Here is an 18,845-nt window from a genome sequence, read left to right on the forward strand (position 1 = left end):
TTACGTTTTGTAGTTTTGTATTTCCATAATGTGAATTATGAATAAGACCTGATTTTTTTTCTTTTGTAGTTGCAACCATTAGCCCTTTAGTTCAAAAAGCGATGTTTAGCTACAGTTTTTGATTTAATACAATTGTGTTTCCCCGAAGGCTCTCTTCTTAATACATAGACCAATTACTATGAAAACTAGAATAGCTTTGAAACAATACAGCAAGCCTGAAACCTTTGTTTTAAATGCTATTCTATTTTTCATTACAAAAGAACAGAAAACCCTAACTAAATATATACATACACTTTTTTTGGAGACAGAAGTATTGTCTAAAACCTAAATATCATTCACAAAGCGTGTAAAAAACAGCAAAATTTCTGTAAATATGGTACTATTGTATGTTCCATAAAGTACATGTCAAACTTCTCTTTTGCTCCTCAACAAAAAGAGTATTGCAAAAATTTTATTTATTCAGGGTAAAATAATCCTAGCTCTTACTTTTCAATGCTTTACAATGCATGCCTAGGCAAGACTTTTCTTTAACATCTATTATTTTGTTATATAAATATAAAGCTTTGATGTTGATTTGTTTGCGTTGTAGAAAATGAAATGCAAACTACAGTCTCAAGAAAAAAAACAGCAGACACTGCAAAACTCACAGAAAGGCACAGACCACATTTCAAAACTTAAATTGGTTTTGAAAAGATGACAAAACAAATCTACTTCTTCATTTTTTATTTTTCAGATTCTAAAATTAGGAATCAAATGAATATGATGATAAGCACTTGTACAAATATATTATTTATGAGGTACACATTAAAAGAAAACTGCTAAAGGTTCTCAGTTTATGATTGAAAACAGTGACCGAATAAATGCTGACAATCTGGTACAAAGGCTGTCTACTTAGTCAAAAGACACTTGATCAATTTAGGACAAACTCAGACAAATCTACTGTACACATTCCAGGAATGCTCAAGGACTAGAGTACAGGATATGCACTCTACTGTTCTTTCAGTTGCCAGTGTTATTACAGTATATGAGGATCTATTTGTTTTCATAATAAAGTAGAAAAGATGCTATTGCAAATGTTTTATCACTTAAATGTTTTAATTGATTTCTAGGATTTTCATCACCTCTCCTTCTTGTACATGCAGCTAAGGGCTTTTAACAGACAAATAAGAGTCTGACGAAAAAGTATGCTAAAAATCAACATAAAAAATAAAGTATAAATTATTATTAAAGCAAAGAAGATTACATATCGCAGGGAAAAGATTACATTCAGGCCATCGGGATCTTATAAGAAGTAGACTAATCTAATATGTAATATTAATAATCTAATATTTCTTGACCTTTTAATCACCTTTCGCATTCTGGTTTCCCTAACTGATAGCATTTTTCTCTTTGAAGTTAACATTTTATTATTATTAATACTGTATGGACATATCCGTAACTTGAGATGTGTTATGATAAACACTATAAAATCTCAATTGCAGTAAGCAGCTGGTACTTTCTTAAACAAGGTATAGTATTTGGGTCTAAGGTTTTTAGGATGGCCGGCATGCTCACGTTCAGTGGCTCTGATAAGATGCCTGAATCACTATTTTTCTTTCCCTGATCACACTACCTGGGCTGCCAGGGGCTGGAGAAAGTTAACCTTGTAATTATCTTCTACTGTAAGATCCTAGGGATTTCACCTGCCAGATCATTACTAGAAATAACTGGCCTCTGGAGGAAAAACACTCTGTTTACAAGCAGCGATCTTCTGGATCAAGCTGGCTTTTGCTCTTGCCACCTCCTCCCAGTGAGGGCCCTTTGGTTAAGTCAAGCGAGCATGAGAAAAACCTGTGTGCCTGTGTGGGAATTCTCTATTACCTGGAACGTTGGGGCAGTGTACAGTACAGTAGACTTGGAGCAAAGCAACAGGTGCAGGCATTATGGGAGGTCCTTGCCCCAACTTCCCTCCCCAGAACCCATGGATAATGACCTGGCATGCATCATCACCTGACCAGCTGGAAGAAGATCATTGGTCAGGTGACAAGTTAAAAACCAGCAAGTATAGTATTACTTTATTTGAAGTTCACCACTAAGGAACGAAAAACACCCAGAGAGTATGAACACATTTCCATACCAAAACACCACCCATATTTTTAAAAGGATTTGGCGCATCTTAATTTTACTTAAGACTGATAATTAATATAATGGAAAAACTAACATTGTTTTTTAAGCAAACTCTTGTATCTACCATGGGTGGGTTATTCCTCCATCTTGTGAAACAGACCATGTTGTGAACACAACTTCCTTTCAAATAGCTGATATTTTCATATATTCTCAATTGCTCAGCTTCAAAGCTGTAGTCAGAGTGTTCTATTTTTTTGTACTTTGTAGCTTACTTGTCGTTATAATGTTGTGGAGTTCCACATTCCCTATTGCATTTTCTGCACTGGGGACAACAGATAAACCACTAGATGATGTGATTTGTTTGTTTGTGGCCCATATGGACAAAGATTTAATCTTTAATGGCAGGTCAGTGAGGATGTATGGAGGTAAATACTTCACCCTTTAATAATAAAAAAAGACTTGTGGCTGAGCTTTGGTCTTTCCAAGATATTTTATCACTACACGCTGATGTATAACGTGTCACACCCGAAGAAGGCTCCACAGCCGAAATGTTGTGTTTCCTTTCTTCTCTTTTCAGCATGGAATATACCTTTCCTTGTTGCTTTTCTGCCTACGCATGCTGACGCAGCTACTGTACCCACCTGAACTACGAGAGTAGCTCAGACAGGTACTGAGGTGCCAAGCCATGCAGAGCCTTGAAGGTGAGCATCAGGAATTTGAAATCGACATGAAACCTGTAGTCAATTGGGTTGATTATGTAAGTTCTTTTCAGGATTAAAATTTTTTCCCCTCAAGTCCCTTTCATGATCATCTCTATCTGACAGAAATGTCATGTACCGACAGGTTATTTTAACTGAATTTCCGTATGCTTGCACAGTCAGTTATTATGAACACATTACAAAAAGGACTTTGTATGATCTTAAAATCACAGTGCTCGATTTAAAATTCTACATTTTCCAGCCTGTCATTTTTACTGGTCTTTTCACTCACCCTGCTTAGAGTAGGATAATGAAGGGTCAATGTAAATGCCTACAACCCTTTCATTGGCCACTTCCTATGCCAGGTGTCACTGTGTTCCTTATGGTGGGTCTGGTAAATCTAACAGCACAATGAAAGAGTCTGCTCTTCACTGAATTGTAAGGCACTCTGTCAACCTCTCTCACTTCACTGTTCTCCCTCTGCAGAGACCAAAACAAAGGAAAAACACTGCCACAGCTATAGAGGCTTTACTAATAGGGTTCCATTAGTAACATCTCATGTTTGTATTTGTTAGTAAACTTCTATAAACCATCTGTCAACATATGACTAATGTTCTAAACAGAAAAGAATTACTAAATAACTCTTTCATATCCTTTGGTTTGTTGTATGGCTCAGGATATTGTTAGGTGTTTGTTATTAACATCCAATTGACAGGTGGGGCCTGTTAGTAATACAGTACAATGATAACATTCTATTAATTCTTTACAAACATATTGCACATGTACAGTAAATGCCATTTGGAACCCCTCATATGAAATTATAGGAAATAATGTGTATACCAAAATGAAATATTTACAGTAAACTAAATGGTGAGGAAGCAGGTGCACAGGACCTACTGTACTGTATATATACACACATCATGGTTTGGGATAAGATTTCGCTTTTAATCCTACAGTAATCCTGGTCTCATTGAGGCCTGTCTCCACTGTAAACTGACCCAGCAGAAGTTAACGGTATTGGAGGCCTAGAAGTAGATCAGACATTCTTAACAGCATGATGTTGACACAGGGATTAAGAGTGCAGACAACTACAGTGTAATCACAGTTTGCTGTGAATGACACTATGAACTGTCTCTTCTGGGATTGTCTGAAATCAACTCATGCAAACAAGAATGGGTCAATACGGTCTGTTTTCACTATCATTTGACTCGCACAGAAGCTAGGACACAAATGTCTGTGAAGAGAAAGTATATTAGCACTGAAACTAGGAAAACTGAACTCAAAGAGATGTGGGTGCTCAAACAAATTAGACATGAGGTGGAACGGTGGAATGTGACATGAAGGGGAACTTCAAGAAGAAGCTGGTAAATTTCTGGGATTAGCAAGTTACTGCCAATCAAACTAATTGCATATTCCTTTCCATTGCACCACTTCCTGTGTTTACAGTATGCTATTCTAATGTGACTCATGAAAAATTACAGCTTTTTTATTTACTAGGTGGTATTATTTCACAGTTTACCAAACAACTAGTTCCCAGAAATGCATTTTATATCTAAATCGTTATCCATACACCCTCCAGAAGTTGTCCTTAGGGAGTTGTTTTTCCTGGTGAGGACCGCAGCAAGTTGAAACCTATCCCAGAAACCTTGGGCACAAGGCTCAACTGACAGCAAATGACCAATTCTCCACTGGATGGGACACCACTGCATTGAGGGGCTCAAGAGAAAGGGGGACTTTAGAACAGTCAGCATGTCTTTGAATGTTGGGAGGAAATGAGAGCACCTGACAACAACCTACATGGATTATCATGAAAGCTACACACACAGACAGATACCTGACAGTACTGAGCCCAAGAAATGGGAGCTGTAAGGCGGCTGCACTTACAGGCAAGCAACCATGCCACCCAATTTTATACCAGGATCATCAGTATTACAGAACTACAGTTGCAGCTCCCTTCCATCACCCATTAAGAAACGCAAACAGCTGCATTCAGAACATGCAGGTAAAGTGAATAAATAAGAATTAATGAGCATGAAGACTCTCAAGTGATGATCTTTTCAGACCATGGCCAAAGCTGAAGACCCAAAGCTATCAATGGAAGCAAAGAAAGTAGTTAGTACGTATATGATTATATGGCCATTATACTGCCATTTTTAAAATTCAAAATAATCATAATTTTGCTGTGCATTTTTTCTGTGAGAAACATTACAAACACAACAAATGCTTTCATTAATTTCTGATTTGTTGCATCTTTAATTCCTCTTAACAAATTTTAAGAAACTGCCTAGTATCATTATTTAGATATCCATCTCATACAAAGGCATCTAGAGTACATTCACTTGATCTTAAAATGACTGCATGATTTCTTTGACTGAGAATCTGTTCTTACAGATTAAATTTGAAAGACAATGGCGATTCATCGGCATTTTAGTATACCTTTAATATACCTTGTGTCATAATGCTCCAGTTTTAGTAGGTACAGTATGTTAATGTTCTAATCAAGTGTAATCAGATTTTCTGACTCGCAGAGTTATCACTCACTGCAGCACTCGTTGTATTTATAGGCAATGAGACAGTGTTCACCCCATAGCTGCCATTAATTAAACTAATTTCCAATTGCAATTCTTTGCAAGCTGATTCATCTGTAATTGCTCTGAAACCTCAATTAATATTGAGGAGAAAGAGAATTGCTGCCAATAGTCCACGTAAATTATTCAATACACTAAATTTCCAAAAATCTAAATGTCAGACATGCTATTGACTAGCAATGTATTAATTGAACAGCAACTTCCCTGAGTCCTAAGTTACCAGTGTTCAAGCTCCAACCTGCACATAAGAGACTTGAATGAAAAAGCTCCTGTTAAACTGTGCCTCATTTATATTACTTGTTCTTTGAATATCAAACAAAGAATACAATCTGTAGCCCGCAGATTCAGATGTTGGTAGTGCGTGACTTTGCAATTGCCATCACATAAACACAGAAAAAAAACATTACTACAAAATATAACATTAAGGGTATTTGTAGAAAAATGTACCAAAGAGAAGAATATATACTGTAACTGCCATTTTTCTGGTATTTCCATTTATGACCTGTCTGTTCTTAACACTACTGTATACAATACCACAAACCACCTTAAGTCCACCAAAACCATCTTTTGAAAGCCCTTTTTTAAAATGGCCGCAGTTCAGGTCAGCTAACTGTGCCAGTAAATGTAGATCACCAGAATGTTCCAAACCATCATGAGCAAAGTGGTTTCCACCTGAACCCTCAGCAACAACTACTGTATGTCGCACTCACAAATGAGTGCTGCTGGGAACTGTGCGTAGCACTGTGGTCTATCCAGACACAACAAAGAACACACTGTATACACTATGTTGAAACAAAGAATTGCAAATTCTATGAAGTGATTTTATCTGTCAAAAGGGCTTTTTCTTCTTATAATTATCAGTTACATTATGACGCATCTCAAATTTCTCTGTACATTCAATTCAATAGTCTTATGTCCTGTCATTTTATAATGTCTAGAAAAATGTGAAGTAAGAAGACATATATGATCATTATATGCCGGTTGCTGTACACTCACAAACTGCACACAAAAATGGACATTGACAGAATTAAAAAATGGACAGGTCAGAATTTAAAATTAAACCAGAATAAATGTAATTTGACAAAGTATGAGATCCAGTCACATAAGAGGAAATAGGGAAACATAATGAAAAATAAAAAACTTCAGTTATCAACTAAGTAATAATTGAAAGAATACTATTTCTTATCTTTGGTTTAGTTGAAAACATCTTGATAGCAATATTTTAAAATAGTCAATGCCTACACCATCCACAGGAAACACAGTAGATTCATATAGAACATATAGAAATGATTACCACACATTTATTTATGTCTGTAAAGTAATTTTCCAAACTCTAAGCCATGTGTTAACAGCTTATTGGATGAATCATAAAAAAAACATAATTTCTAGTTTAACACATTATGATTTTTGCAAACCTAAAGTACTTCTAAAATCTCAATTAAAAGTAGTTTTGTTTCTTAAATTATATGACAAATCAATTACAGTTAAATTAATTCATACTTATTGTAACTTGCCATTACTTCTCTTATTATTAGATGTTAGATATGTAGGTCCATTCAACAGATATTTTATCATTAATTTAACTGGGCTTTATTGTTTATCCTCTATAATCCTTTATAATCTTCAAGGTATGTAGACTGCAATAGGAAATTTACAAAAACAACAACGTACTGTACCACTACCTCTTGTTATCTCCTGTGATTTGTATATTTTTTCAAAGATATCGGTCACATTCCATTTTTTTTAAACTGAGGTACAGCCATAACATCTGACATCAAAGTTCCTCAGTCTTGACATAGAATGTATTGAAGGGATGTGCCTAGAACAAGGGCAATATCTTCCAGACATGAGCTCTTTCAAAATAAGCTAAACTCTGTCTCTGCCCCTAAGAACCTTAACACTGTCATGTCTGAGAAAAGACACTGATCTGCCTCTAAGACAATATGACTGTCCTTTCTAAGAAAATGAGAACAGCAGAGTCTAACCTATTATAAATTCAGGTTTTGCAAAAAAAAAACAGGATAAATAAAAAGGAAGAGCAAACAGATGACAATGGAATTATAATAATAAACCCATAACGGCACAACTTTTTATGTATGAGGTGTTCCAGGGAAACCAGAATATATTGCCGAGGATATTAGGAATGGTCCTACTTGAGCCAGCACTGTCAGAAGAATTCAAGTAAAATTTTTTGAAGGGCTATAAGAAAAAGATGTGCTGAAGCCCAGTGATTATGAGTCAAAGCAATTCTCCTCATTTTGTGAGAATGAAGTTCACAGGAAAAAAGACACCATGTCCCATCTTACCTCAACCTGTAAATTACAATAACAATTGCCTTTGGGATCAGGTACAAATCTATTCTATCATCCTGTCACCAGCCCCACAGCACCTATGAACCATTCACTTATTGATCAAATCACACTGTAAATCCAATTAACTTCATATGAAGCCTGAGTTGATCTATGGCCCTGCCACAGAGACACCCCTTCTCTCTCCCACTGTTTTTTTAAACCCAACCTTTTGAATGCACAGAAAAGACCAGGTATCAGAATCCGATTTTTGCAGCTGATCAATGTACTTAATGACACAGGTGCAGAACAATGACATTTCTGATTAAAAAAAAACAACATCTTATACTGTAAATGAAGAAAAGCCTAAATGGTCAAAATACACCAGGAAAAACATTTCAGAGCATCTCTGTGCACCTCACTTGGATTAAAAAAAGAAAGACAGGTTCAACATACGTTAAAGCATAGCTGATGTAAATCTCTTGAAATGATTTCATCTTGTTTGCTGTCCCTTGAGGCAAAAAATAAACTTGTGCGTCATTTGTACTGTACCTTCATACCAGTTAAACAGTCATTTCAAGTTATCACTTCTTTTAAAATGTTTAGAGGCACATTTTAAAATATACTCTAAATATAGAACAGGCGAATAGATGTAGATGTGATTTAATGTTCGGAGAATTTACATTTGCTTCTTGTTTTCTATCTGCGCCTTGCCTTATCAACTTAGGTACATGTACATAACTACAAAAAAAAGGCTCATGCAAAACCATGAATGGAGAGGATTTCATAAAAGAAACTGCATTTCCATTTTTATGCAGACATACAACACCAATAACTGAGAGCGAAAAGAAAAAAAATCACAACAGTATAATCTAATACATTTCAGGCTATGTACTGTACCTATTTATGACTCAGACCCTTTTGCTGCCAAAACGGCACATGTGAGGCAAGTTATTTTTTAGGCTATATACTGTAGGTTTAAGTTCAAAAGTATTCTTATAAAGTAAAGAGCAAGCTGTAGCCCTCTGGGGATAAAACTGTCTAAAATAAGTTTCGTTTTGTCAGCAAAACGTACAAACTCAATCTTTTAGATCACAAGCAGAAAAGAAAACTAAAAAAAAAAGTGTTTGTCAGAATTATGGCCCAGGCCCATCTCTTGAGGAACCTTTCCACAGTTCTGTCACACCACTGCTTTAACCGATTGTGTTTTTACCTCAGGGACACATACAGTAAAAAGCACATGGAAAAAGAACACATGGTCACACAGCAATGCCACCCTGGAGTTATAAGTGATACCATGCCTTAATGAATATTGAGTTCTGAGGGGTTAGCATGTTGAGCTGGAGCATGCTTTTAAAACACATCAAACAATCTGTGGTCTGCTTTATGTTCTCTGCATATGAGCATGGTATGTTAAAAGCACTGAGATGAGTGACTTCAAGAATTTGGACGAGACAAATATATATAAAAAAATCGTACAGCAACACTGATACTTGAGCCCTGCAGAGGTAATTTCTGATAGATTAGAAAGTATGCTTATTTAGAGAAAGCACTACCTGTAAGCAAGCCTCTTACCTGTCAAAGAGCCATCTTCTGTTTACAAAAATCAGTGTTGGCTAATCACTGGTGAGGCAACCTGGTATATAAAAAAGCACCCAGTAGGGCTACTTTTCTGGTAACATAAGGTGTATAATTAGTTTAACTGGTAGAAGGACTCAGTTGCTTCTAAAAGGGGAGGGGGTACATTTTTGATTATACCTTATAAAGCCAGTGTACTCTGTCAAGCAATTAGGTGTTATTGAACAGATATTCAGATAGAAACAAAAGACCCCAGTCAATAGTAGTTCAACTTCTTAACTGTGTCAAAGTTATCCTTTCCAGGGTCAGGGCTACTTACTGCATTGGAGGGTTGTTGTTACTTATTGTGATTAGATTGTTTATCAATAAGGCAGGAAGTAATAGAAGACAATGAGGAATTGTTTTACCTGTTTGCCAAAATGTCAGACTGAGCAAAAGCTCCGTACATTCCTGAAAGTTCTCTTTTCTACAAAGCGTTTTTTCACCATTGTGTGCATAGTCACTTTATTAATCCCAAATAGATGCTATTAGCCTCTACATACCAGACAACAAAGTTCATAGGGTCCTCAAGTGATGATGTGTTACAAAAAAATTCTTAAGTTATCAGGAAACTGCAGGGCTGCAATGATGTTACTGAACTCACTCTCCTGTCATTCACTGTCAGAGAGTGAGAGACAAATTGTCAGAGAGACAAATTTTAAAACAACGGACAGCGTGGGTATATAATAAAGAAATGTATTTGGATGTTAGCGCTCCCCTGTTGGAACATCACCTGAGTGTATTTTCCTTGCCACATTAACTCTGTGTTAATGTGATAACTCACCATTGTCAGTGCACATTATTTACTATACATTCCATATATACTGTGCATACTTTATATTCTACTGCAGTCAAACTCCAGAATCAAAACTTTATCAATGGCAGTATATAACAGTCATCAATAGATGGTGGTTAAATTTAGTGTCCATTCCTGATAAATCGCAGCACTCATCTGTTTGTAGTGTTATTGAGGCCACTTTTTCAAAACAAATTCTTGCTAGTGCAAGTAAGAGTAGGGTCTACCTGAGCTACTGTATAATGATAGAATATTATATTTCTGAACCATAAAGACTTGTTTCTCATGTCTTATGAAGGGCATACAGAAGATACCTACAGACAATAAGCGGTGGCATATTGCCCTGGTATTATTTTAAAATGAGTTATATCAAATGTTTAATGATAATGTTGCTTTGGGTAAAACAAAAAACATACAGTCAGGAAGACAAAAGCACACAGTGCTTTTATGTCTTCCTTTAAAAACCAGACATCTCTCCTCAATTTGAAACATATTGCGCCAAAGGATAAATAAAATATGATGTCAGGCTTCAATATTTTATGAGGACCATTTAAAGGTTTGCAGGACATGTATGTTTTCATTGCTTCAATTTGATTGACTATAACAAGCCTTTTCTTAAAATAAGTCATCATAATCTCCTTTTCAGTGCAGTCAACTAGCTTTCAATAATGCAAATTAACAATGCTTTCAGTTGGCATTGGCTAATAAGATTTTTTTTCTTCCTTTATTACAACAGTAGCAACATCAGAGTCTAAAAAATGCCAGCTATTAAGCTTCGGTCTGGAGGCTACAAGAAATGATCTCCAGAGAATTTATTAGTAGAAACTCTAATATATTGAGTACTTATAAGAAGAAAAACAGAGAAAGAGAATGACATTGACAACTTATGACATTTTCTTTTAATTTTTAATGCTTTATAGATTAGGGGTTTTGAGTATGTGGGGGCTTCAAGGAGACCTTTGTTGGCACTGATTCTAGTTGCTGATTAAAATGTTTAACAAATTCGATTAAGCATCCTGAATTATTAATGCATCACAGTTTCCTCATTCTTCCCATCATCAAGTGATAATAATAACAAAACGCTTATTCCCGAAATGTCTATTGTATGTAGTATTCACACATTAGGTAAGTTTTATGTTTCACATTGTTCTATGTCCTCTTTTACTGTACTTCAATGCTCTTTAGTTTTCAATGCTTCTTAGTTTTAGGAGTTTATTGCTGAATGTTATGGTTCATAAATTTTAGTCTCCTTATTTATGTTTACCAATAATACTGCACACTGACAAAAGTAATGAGCTTAGATAAATACTTTGGAGTATTATCTCGAATCTAGAAAAAGAAGAAAAAATAGAAATAGGGATTGGTGTTCAAAGAGATTCTTCAAATCAGGTGACTAACCTAATGATGGGATATATGCTCTTTGTCTATGTACAGTAGGTGCTGGGCATGTAATGGTAATGACTGAGTGTGACTATCACACTGAGCAATTCACAGTTACTGTTAAACACTACACAGAAAACATGCACAGTACAGTGAAGTGAAAATCTGTTCAGTGCTACCAGTCTGTGAAATTCAAGCTCCTATACAGTACAGTATACTATGTATGCATTCTGTACAGTGCATACTGAGGATGAATTGTGGGATTTACCTTTCTTATATGTACAAGATAGTAACTATTTGTCTTTGCTAACATGCCTTTTTTACCTAGCAACAGTATGAAAGAATAAATTGCAGGCACATTATTTAATCTTTTGATGCTAATTTTATAACCAAAGGATGTTTAGCTAAATTTCACACCTTCTATCTGCATATATCCTTTTCACCAAGCAAAAGGCGAATTTCATTTCATAAGAATAAAGTGGCCAATTACAAAGAATTTGTAGAGAAACACAACTCCTAATATGGAAATTTAGAATGAGCTAGAACTACAGAACTTGCTGTATAAAAACCACTGCCTGTGACTGTCGTCAGAGGCTTCTCTCATATCTGTATGATTATATCCTCTCCATGTGAATGAATAAAGGACTCTGCTGAAACACATCTAACCCGAGCAATGAGTTTTCTTCGACAATAGGCATCTCCAAACAGTCTGGCTCAATAAGAATTAGCATTATCATCCATTAAAACAGACTAAGAATCAATGTCTACTCCAAACAGGTTAAGAATATACTGTATTTAAGAGCAGATATACTGGCTCTGTTTAAGACCTGATGATGACTGCAATTATGTATGGTGATTCTTTACAAAGGCACTCCAATGGCTTTGCCAGAGTTCAAAACAGGTAATGGCCAGATGACCCATGTAGAACGACCTTCTGTAAACATAATCAGTGATTTTGATCAAACATTATCAGTGATCATTGAATCTAGGGTAGCGGTTCATGATCATACAGGGCCAACATGAATACATCACTTGCACAAAGCGCCTCCAATCCTCCCAATCATTAAGGGCACAGGCAACTGGCTATTGGTCACAACAGGGTGTAGAGTGGCATCCTGAATATCTTCACTGAAAGAAACCTTTTCAGTGTTAAAAGACTCTGATGAGACTACGCCACCCATACAGTAAATAATGGTTTTACATCACATTAGGGCATCACACCTATTACAAGTCTTTCCTCAGAGCAACTGCAAATTATGTGCAGTGTTTAAATTTGTGGCAAATTAAATACACAAACAAACTTCTTGATCAAATATCAAAATGACAAACTGGAGATCTTTGTTCTTGCAAGTGCTGTGGTGGACCTAAATATTGTATTTAAAACAGTACTTTGATGAATGTACTTACACTTTAGAAAAGCTGTTGTATGACAGCTTTTTTAAGATATCACTGATAAGGCAGTGAAAGCTGCTTCTTCTGTGAAAAGCTTGCATGGATGCTGCACATTGGTGGTGGTGGAGGGGATCCCCATTACCTGTAAAGCGCTTTGAGTGGAGTGTCCAGAAAAGCGCTATATAAGTATAAGCAATAATTATTAATTATTATTATTATAGTGAAAAATGGCTGAAACATGTATTGGCTGTATTGATAAAAGGGTTGACCTTTATTATCTCTTTCTCCATCAAACCTCTATCAAATCAAGTAATCTGCATATTCTATGTGAAAATGTTCTATTCCCTTTGTGAATTTTGATATGTTGTTTTAAACATAAACTGTTAAAAACAATAATATTTTTGTCAAAGTGCACGCTTTGTTGCTAATTTACACTAAATATGTGATGAAATCTCAAGATTCTAATGACAAAAATAACCAAAAGATAAAAATGCTCTTTTTGGAGGTTAAATTAGGCAAGGGTAAAGAAACCATTGCCAGGTTACAGTACCTGAGGGGTGGGTTTGAGCAATTAACACATTTGTCAGCTCTCCATGAATTTAAAAAAATGTATATGTTAAATATAAAATACAATGGAACTGCTATTAGTAAAACAGTTATATTTAAGTACAGATTAGAAAATTGCTTAGAGAAAATCCATATTAGCCTCTAAAGAGAAACTTTTTATTAATGAACCACTAAAATACTCCTAATAAGAAGCAATTAAAATGAAAAAAAATGTCCCTCTTATTAAAAACTGCCTTTTTCTTTCCTTGCACCTTATACATAAGCTTTTTATACAATCTGAATCGTGACAGCAGACAAAAAAAAAGATTTGCTTAACAGTACAGTACTTCATCCATACATCACCCTCTCAATGATGCCAAGTACAATTTTACTAGTTCACTTCATAGTATCATTGGATAATTAGTACAGTAAGAAGGTTTGTAGTGCACCTCCTAATGACTAAACCCTAATGACTTCTACAGTGCCTAAATTAAGCTAAGAGTTCATGATAGTTATAAAGTGAACCAAAACATGTCAATTCTTGCGCTTTGTAATTTTTTTGTGGGCACTGTGGACAGTGTACAGTATGATGGAATATTGAATATTGAATATACAATATAATATACTAAGTTGGTATCAGTGCAGTAAGCTTAAGAGTGTTTAAGACATTATTCAACCTTTGTATTTCTCATTTATCATCACATATTCTATTAAACTGATTCGGATGACTTAGCAATGAGCTGAACGTGTACAGTAACATCAATTTCTGATTCCTCGTCAATTTTTCCAACCTTGTACACTGCGCATGCTCGATTTTTCCCCTTACAGATTCCCAGAGGGCATCAAAATTGCGTCCAAAGTGTGGAAGAGAAGCAGGTGTTTTATTTTTAGATCATACTACTGCATCCATCCAGTTTCAGTCCGCTTTTCCTCGAGAGGGTTGCGGAGCACTGCACTTTGTTTCAGTTAAAGTACTACAGCGGCAGGCATATTTTATATGAAAATTTAAAAATCCAGAAGTCTTTATCTTTTACTGTGAAACCCAGTGTTTTGTAGTTTCACCTGCGTAATGTTTTTTTTTTCTCGACAACTCAGTGAAGTTAAATACAGTGTAATATTAGAACGCCCCCGCAGTTAGGAATTTAACATTAACGGAATTAAGTACATGTAAACAAATTGGTCAAATACTGTACATAGATTGACAGACATAAACATTCTTAGGTCTTACTGGCACGCAGATATTGTTCAGGACAATGACTCGCTGGAGTCAAGGCACAGCATACAGTACTGTATGAGTCTTCCCAAAATGGCAAAAGGCCATCTCGACGGAAGATTCGGACCAATCGAAGAAATCTTTTTTTTTAACACAGGGATACCCTTGATCCTAGAAGGTAAAGTCGTCATATATAGTTTATATCAAAGCATTAATGCTTTTTTTGGACGTTTATGGTCACTTAAAATACAGAGAAACACGAAGAAGACTGCAATCAATTCTAGAGTAGGGTACCAGATACAAGCAACCACATAAAGACTTGGAAAACAGTGTATCATAGTAAATATATAGGCGGATGATTTATTAATAATGGATGAACACTATCATACACTGGTGATTTTATCATTTATCTGTGTGAGCTCCAAAATATAGAAATGTGTACACACTCATACAGTGAGTGTACAATGTCTCACAGTTCGTCGTGCCTGTATAAACAATACAAATATACAGAAATAGCATCGAAGTCCATTTTGCGTTACAGAGGCCTAAACATTCTAAACATTTGAATTACTTGCCTTAACTTTACTATGGGCTTTACAAAAAGTCGAAAAACTGTGCCAGTTGATTACGCGTGCAAGACGTTGCAGCATTAATGCCATGCACATACAGAAAAAGACACAAATATGCTACCCTAATCCATTCAATAGCTAAGGTAGAAAAAAATGAAAGATCAACAGCTGTCATGTGTTGCCACAACGTTCCACTTGCTAAATAGGACATTTTGACAGAGGATTATCAGGCATCAAATTCTGTTGCATTTAATATCTAAAGAACATTTTGACAGGAGGACAACATCCATTATATTTTCATATATTCCTTCCTACAACTCCTATAATAGTCTTGATTTAACAAAGACAGGACATTCTGGTGGAAGATTCAAACCAAACAACTATTGCTTCAGTACTCTATTGCATAAATAGCTTAAGCATTATTTTTTGTGAACGAAAGTATATGGTTTAATATAAGCATTCTGTGTTTTAACCAAATATTAATAGTTATTTGTAATTATATTATCCTCAAAATAAAGTTACATTGTTTTCCGCACTATAAGACTAAAACATGTTCCAGTTATAAAGCACGTCTTTCAGAACTACCGTAATCTGTTCCAAGATACATTTCTTGAATGTTTATATTCCGAGACTGCAGGTCGTAACATCTGAGTGGGTGGCTAAATTTGACATTACACTGGTATTAATAATAGACTAGCAAAAGGTCATTGCAAACAGGCGTTTATGAAGAGGTCTGGTGTGAAGCTTTAGGCGAAAAAAAAACGCAACTGCTAAATGACTAACTTAAGACTTCAGATAATGTAAACGTGCAACGTTTTTCAGCACGCAATTTGAGTTATTGAGCCAGCGAGACCCGAGCTTAGATACTTTCTCAGTAAGGTACAGTACACCTTGAATGCTTCATATTGTTGCAAATATTCAACACAAGGTCTTCCAGGGGAGCAAGACCAAGCCTGGCGTTTTCATCTTCCAACAAAGCGTGAGAATTTAAAAAAATACTTTAAATTTGTGCATAAATCATAACTGCTTTCTTTAAAGGATACAATCTGTATTCTGCAGTATATTCATGATTTGTACTAGTCCTTCTGTTTTAAGGAATGTTTTCAGTCGAAAGGGTAATTACATAGAATAAAGCAAATCTTTTACTTCAAAAGCTTTCGATCTTAAGAGTTTTAAGTGTGGTATAAACTTCAAAGAAAAAAAACAGCACATCTTTCGGATCAATGGCACTTTGGAGCTACAGTAGTTATGACTCCAGTTTGTTTATAAGCGATTTAGATTCATATCCCCGACTGATTTCTTTAGCATATATATATATATTCAAAAAACTGCTCAATATATATGGGTGGCGCCACGCGTCTCGATTATTTATACATCCTTTCCGAAACACCAAATGTAGTCAACAAATATCCAGAACGAATGGGACGAAAGTAGAGATAGATACAGTATTCTGTTTAGCAACTAAAGGCTACTGCATTGAATTCGTAACTCTTCAGTACATGCTTTCCTTTTAATAGCGGGAAAGGAATAGTTACTTCATAAGGTTAGATACTGTATATACAGTATGTATTCTTCTTTGAACTGTCTTCGGCAAACGTGGGAAATCATTAAATGAGTGTACAAAACACGATCGCCATGCACGCACAAGTTACAGCTAGTCTTACACTATATAACTGATGCTCAGGCGACGTGTTATAAGAGGAATCTCAGTAAATGTACTCTATAGTAGCGTGAGCGTAGATCTTACCCGATATTTCAGTCTGGGGGACTCCGACCAAGTGAAAGCCCTTGCCGCTGTAAAACTGTCGGACATCCGAACAACTCCGGGCTTTACCGCTTGTGTTTTCCCCGACAATCGGAGTGGCGAGAAAGCAAAAGAAGAAACTCAGTCGCAAATCCATTTTCTAGGCAGACGAAGAATCCAGCACCGGGAAAATGTCTAATCCAAAAACCAAGTGAATTCAAATCACCAAAGTCCTACACTAGCTCAGGTATCCACCTGACTTCTCCACTAGTCTGCTATCTTTCTAACACGCTTCAGCTGTGCTTGCGAGACGCCGGCGGATGCTTAGACCGGTCTTATGATTTTTTTTTAAAGCTTGAAATAATTTTTTAAATCCAATAATATTCCGCAATATTTGATTCTGCTTTTCTTGCTGAGAGTAAGGTAGTTTTATTTCTGTTTTTTTGTTCTTAGAAAAGGGAAGATCTTAACCTTAATGTCTGTTACAGTTCCTTTTTAGTATTTTTCATTTTTGTGTGGGGGAACAAAAATCATCACTGGAACAAAAAAAAAGGAAAAACACTTCATTTGCAACAAAAAAAAAAATCAAAGCATTATCCGAGCCTTAACCAATGTAAAAAAAAATAGAAAACTAAAGAGGCAATTATGTTGACATTACAAAAAAAAAGCGCAGGACTCAGCGTTTTGCGGTGAAACCATGTGAATGCGAGAATGATATGTTTTGCTGTAGTTAGAATCCTCCAGCTGACTTTATAGCGGTGATGCTTTCCCAGTGCAGCCCCATCGATGACTGAAAGAAACTGGGGAAAGCACCATAGGCAGGGCATAGAGTCCGTTTCTCTCTCTAAGCGTTTGCAGCAGATCTTACCCACAGGATGTTGCATCAAACTACAGCCTCGACCAATGGCGAGAGGTAAGGTTTTTTTCGTCCTCTTTCAGTCTCTCCTTTTTATGTATCCCTTGCCTTGGCTCTTTCAGTTCAGCTTGTCTTCACAACCGCTGATTGATTCAGTGGAATCCCTCGGTTTTTCATTTTTAACTGTGCTGGGCGAACACAAATCAATGCTTTCAAACAAGACGATATTTAACTCTGGCCGGAACATACAGGACTGAGCAAAGCAGGGAGCTACGGTGTGAGAAACATGAATGTTTGAGAGGTGCGCACTCATCGCTCACCGTGCTTATAATGCTAAATATTCGCTTATTTTAAAAGGTTAATCCGCGATGAAGAATTGGTTTCATTTCTTAGGATGTCGGGTCTTGTCATTTAGTGGAATAAATAAGGTATTCCTTTTACATACATAAAATATACTGTATGAGCGTAACTATTATTAGAAGCAGCTGTTTACCTACTGTACAGCACGCTTTAGTCTTCAAAATGTATATTAAACCTTTGAAACCATTTTAAACGCCCAGTTCTAGATTCACTTCTAGGCTGTTAATGCTACTTTGTTTAGCAGATCAAACATAAGCCACACAAAAGAGGAAATCAGACTGTTTCTTTTACATTTTCACAGACATTAGACCAATTGCCACTGATCAAGCCGACTCTGGATAAAAAAATAAGTTCTTCCCAATATTTCAATAGAGCTCATTTCTTGCAGTCTCAAAATCAATTTCGATGCCCGTCATTAAAAAATCTCCAAGACTTCGACATCCTTTTTATGATGCAGTGCCAGAATTGAACGCGGTATTCGTCTTAGTCTAAGTGGAGCATGTGCAATTCATCATAACCTCTCTGGAGTTGTGTTCAGCATTCTTTCATATACAGTATACCCAAGAATCCTATTTGCCTTTTTAATTGCTTTTCCACGATGCCTGGAAGATGACAGTGATGAATCCACTACAACACCTAAATCGGTTTCCCACAGGGAGCCATCCAGTTCAGCGCCACACATTTTATTCATA

At 36.0% G+C, this 18,845-nt stretch overlaps 1 protein-coding gene across 1 annotated transcript in view; it reads right to left on the reverse strand.

Moving 5' to 3' along the window:
* The window catches only part of gpc1a (glypican 1a), an 86,936-nt gene extending 69,149 nt beyond the window's left edge, over positions 1 to 17,787 (reverse strand). The window contains exon 1 of the mRNA XM_088616494.1: positions 16,941 to 17,787. Within this exon, the coding sequence (XP_088472620.1) occupies positions 16,941 to 17,094 (154 nt within the window). The 5' untranslated portion in view covers positions 17,095 to 17,787. The remainder of the gene's footprint in view (positions 1 to 16,940) is intronic.
* Positions 17,788 to 18,845: the final 1,058 nt, after the last annotated feature.

The sequence above is a fragment of the Lepisosteus platostomus genome, chromosome 2 (genome assembly GCF_059453375.1).
Source record: "Lepisosteus platostomus isolate fLepPlt1 chromosome 2, fLepPlt1.hap1, whole genome shotgun sequence".
Classification (NCBI taxonomy): domain Eukaryota; kingdom Metazoa; phylum Chordata; class Actinopteri; order Semionotiformes; family Lepisosteidae; genus Lepisosteus; species Lepisosteus platostomus.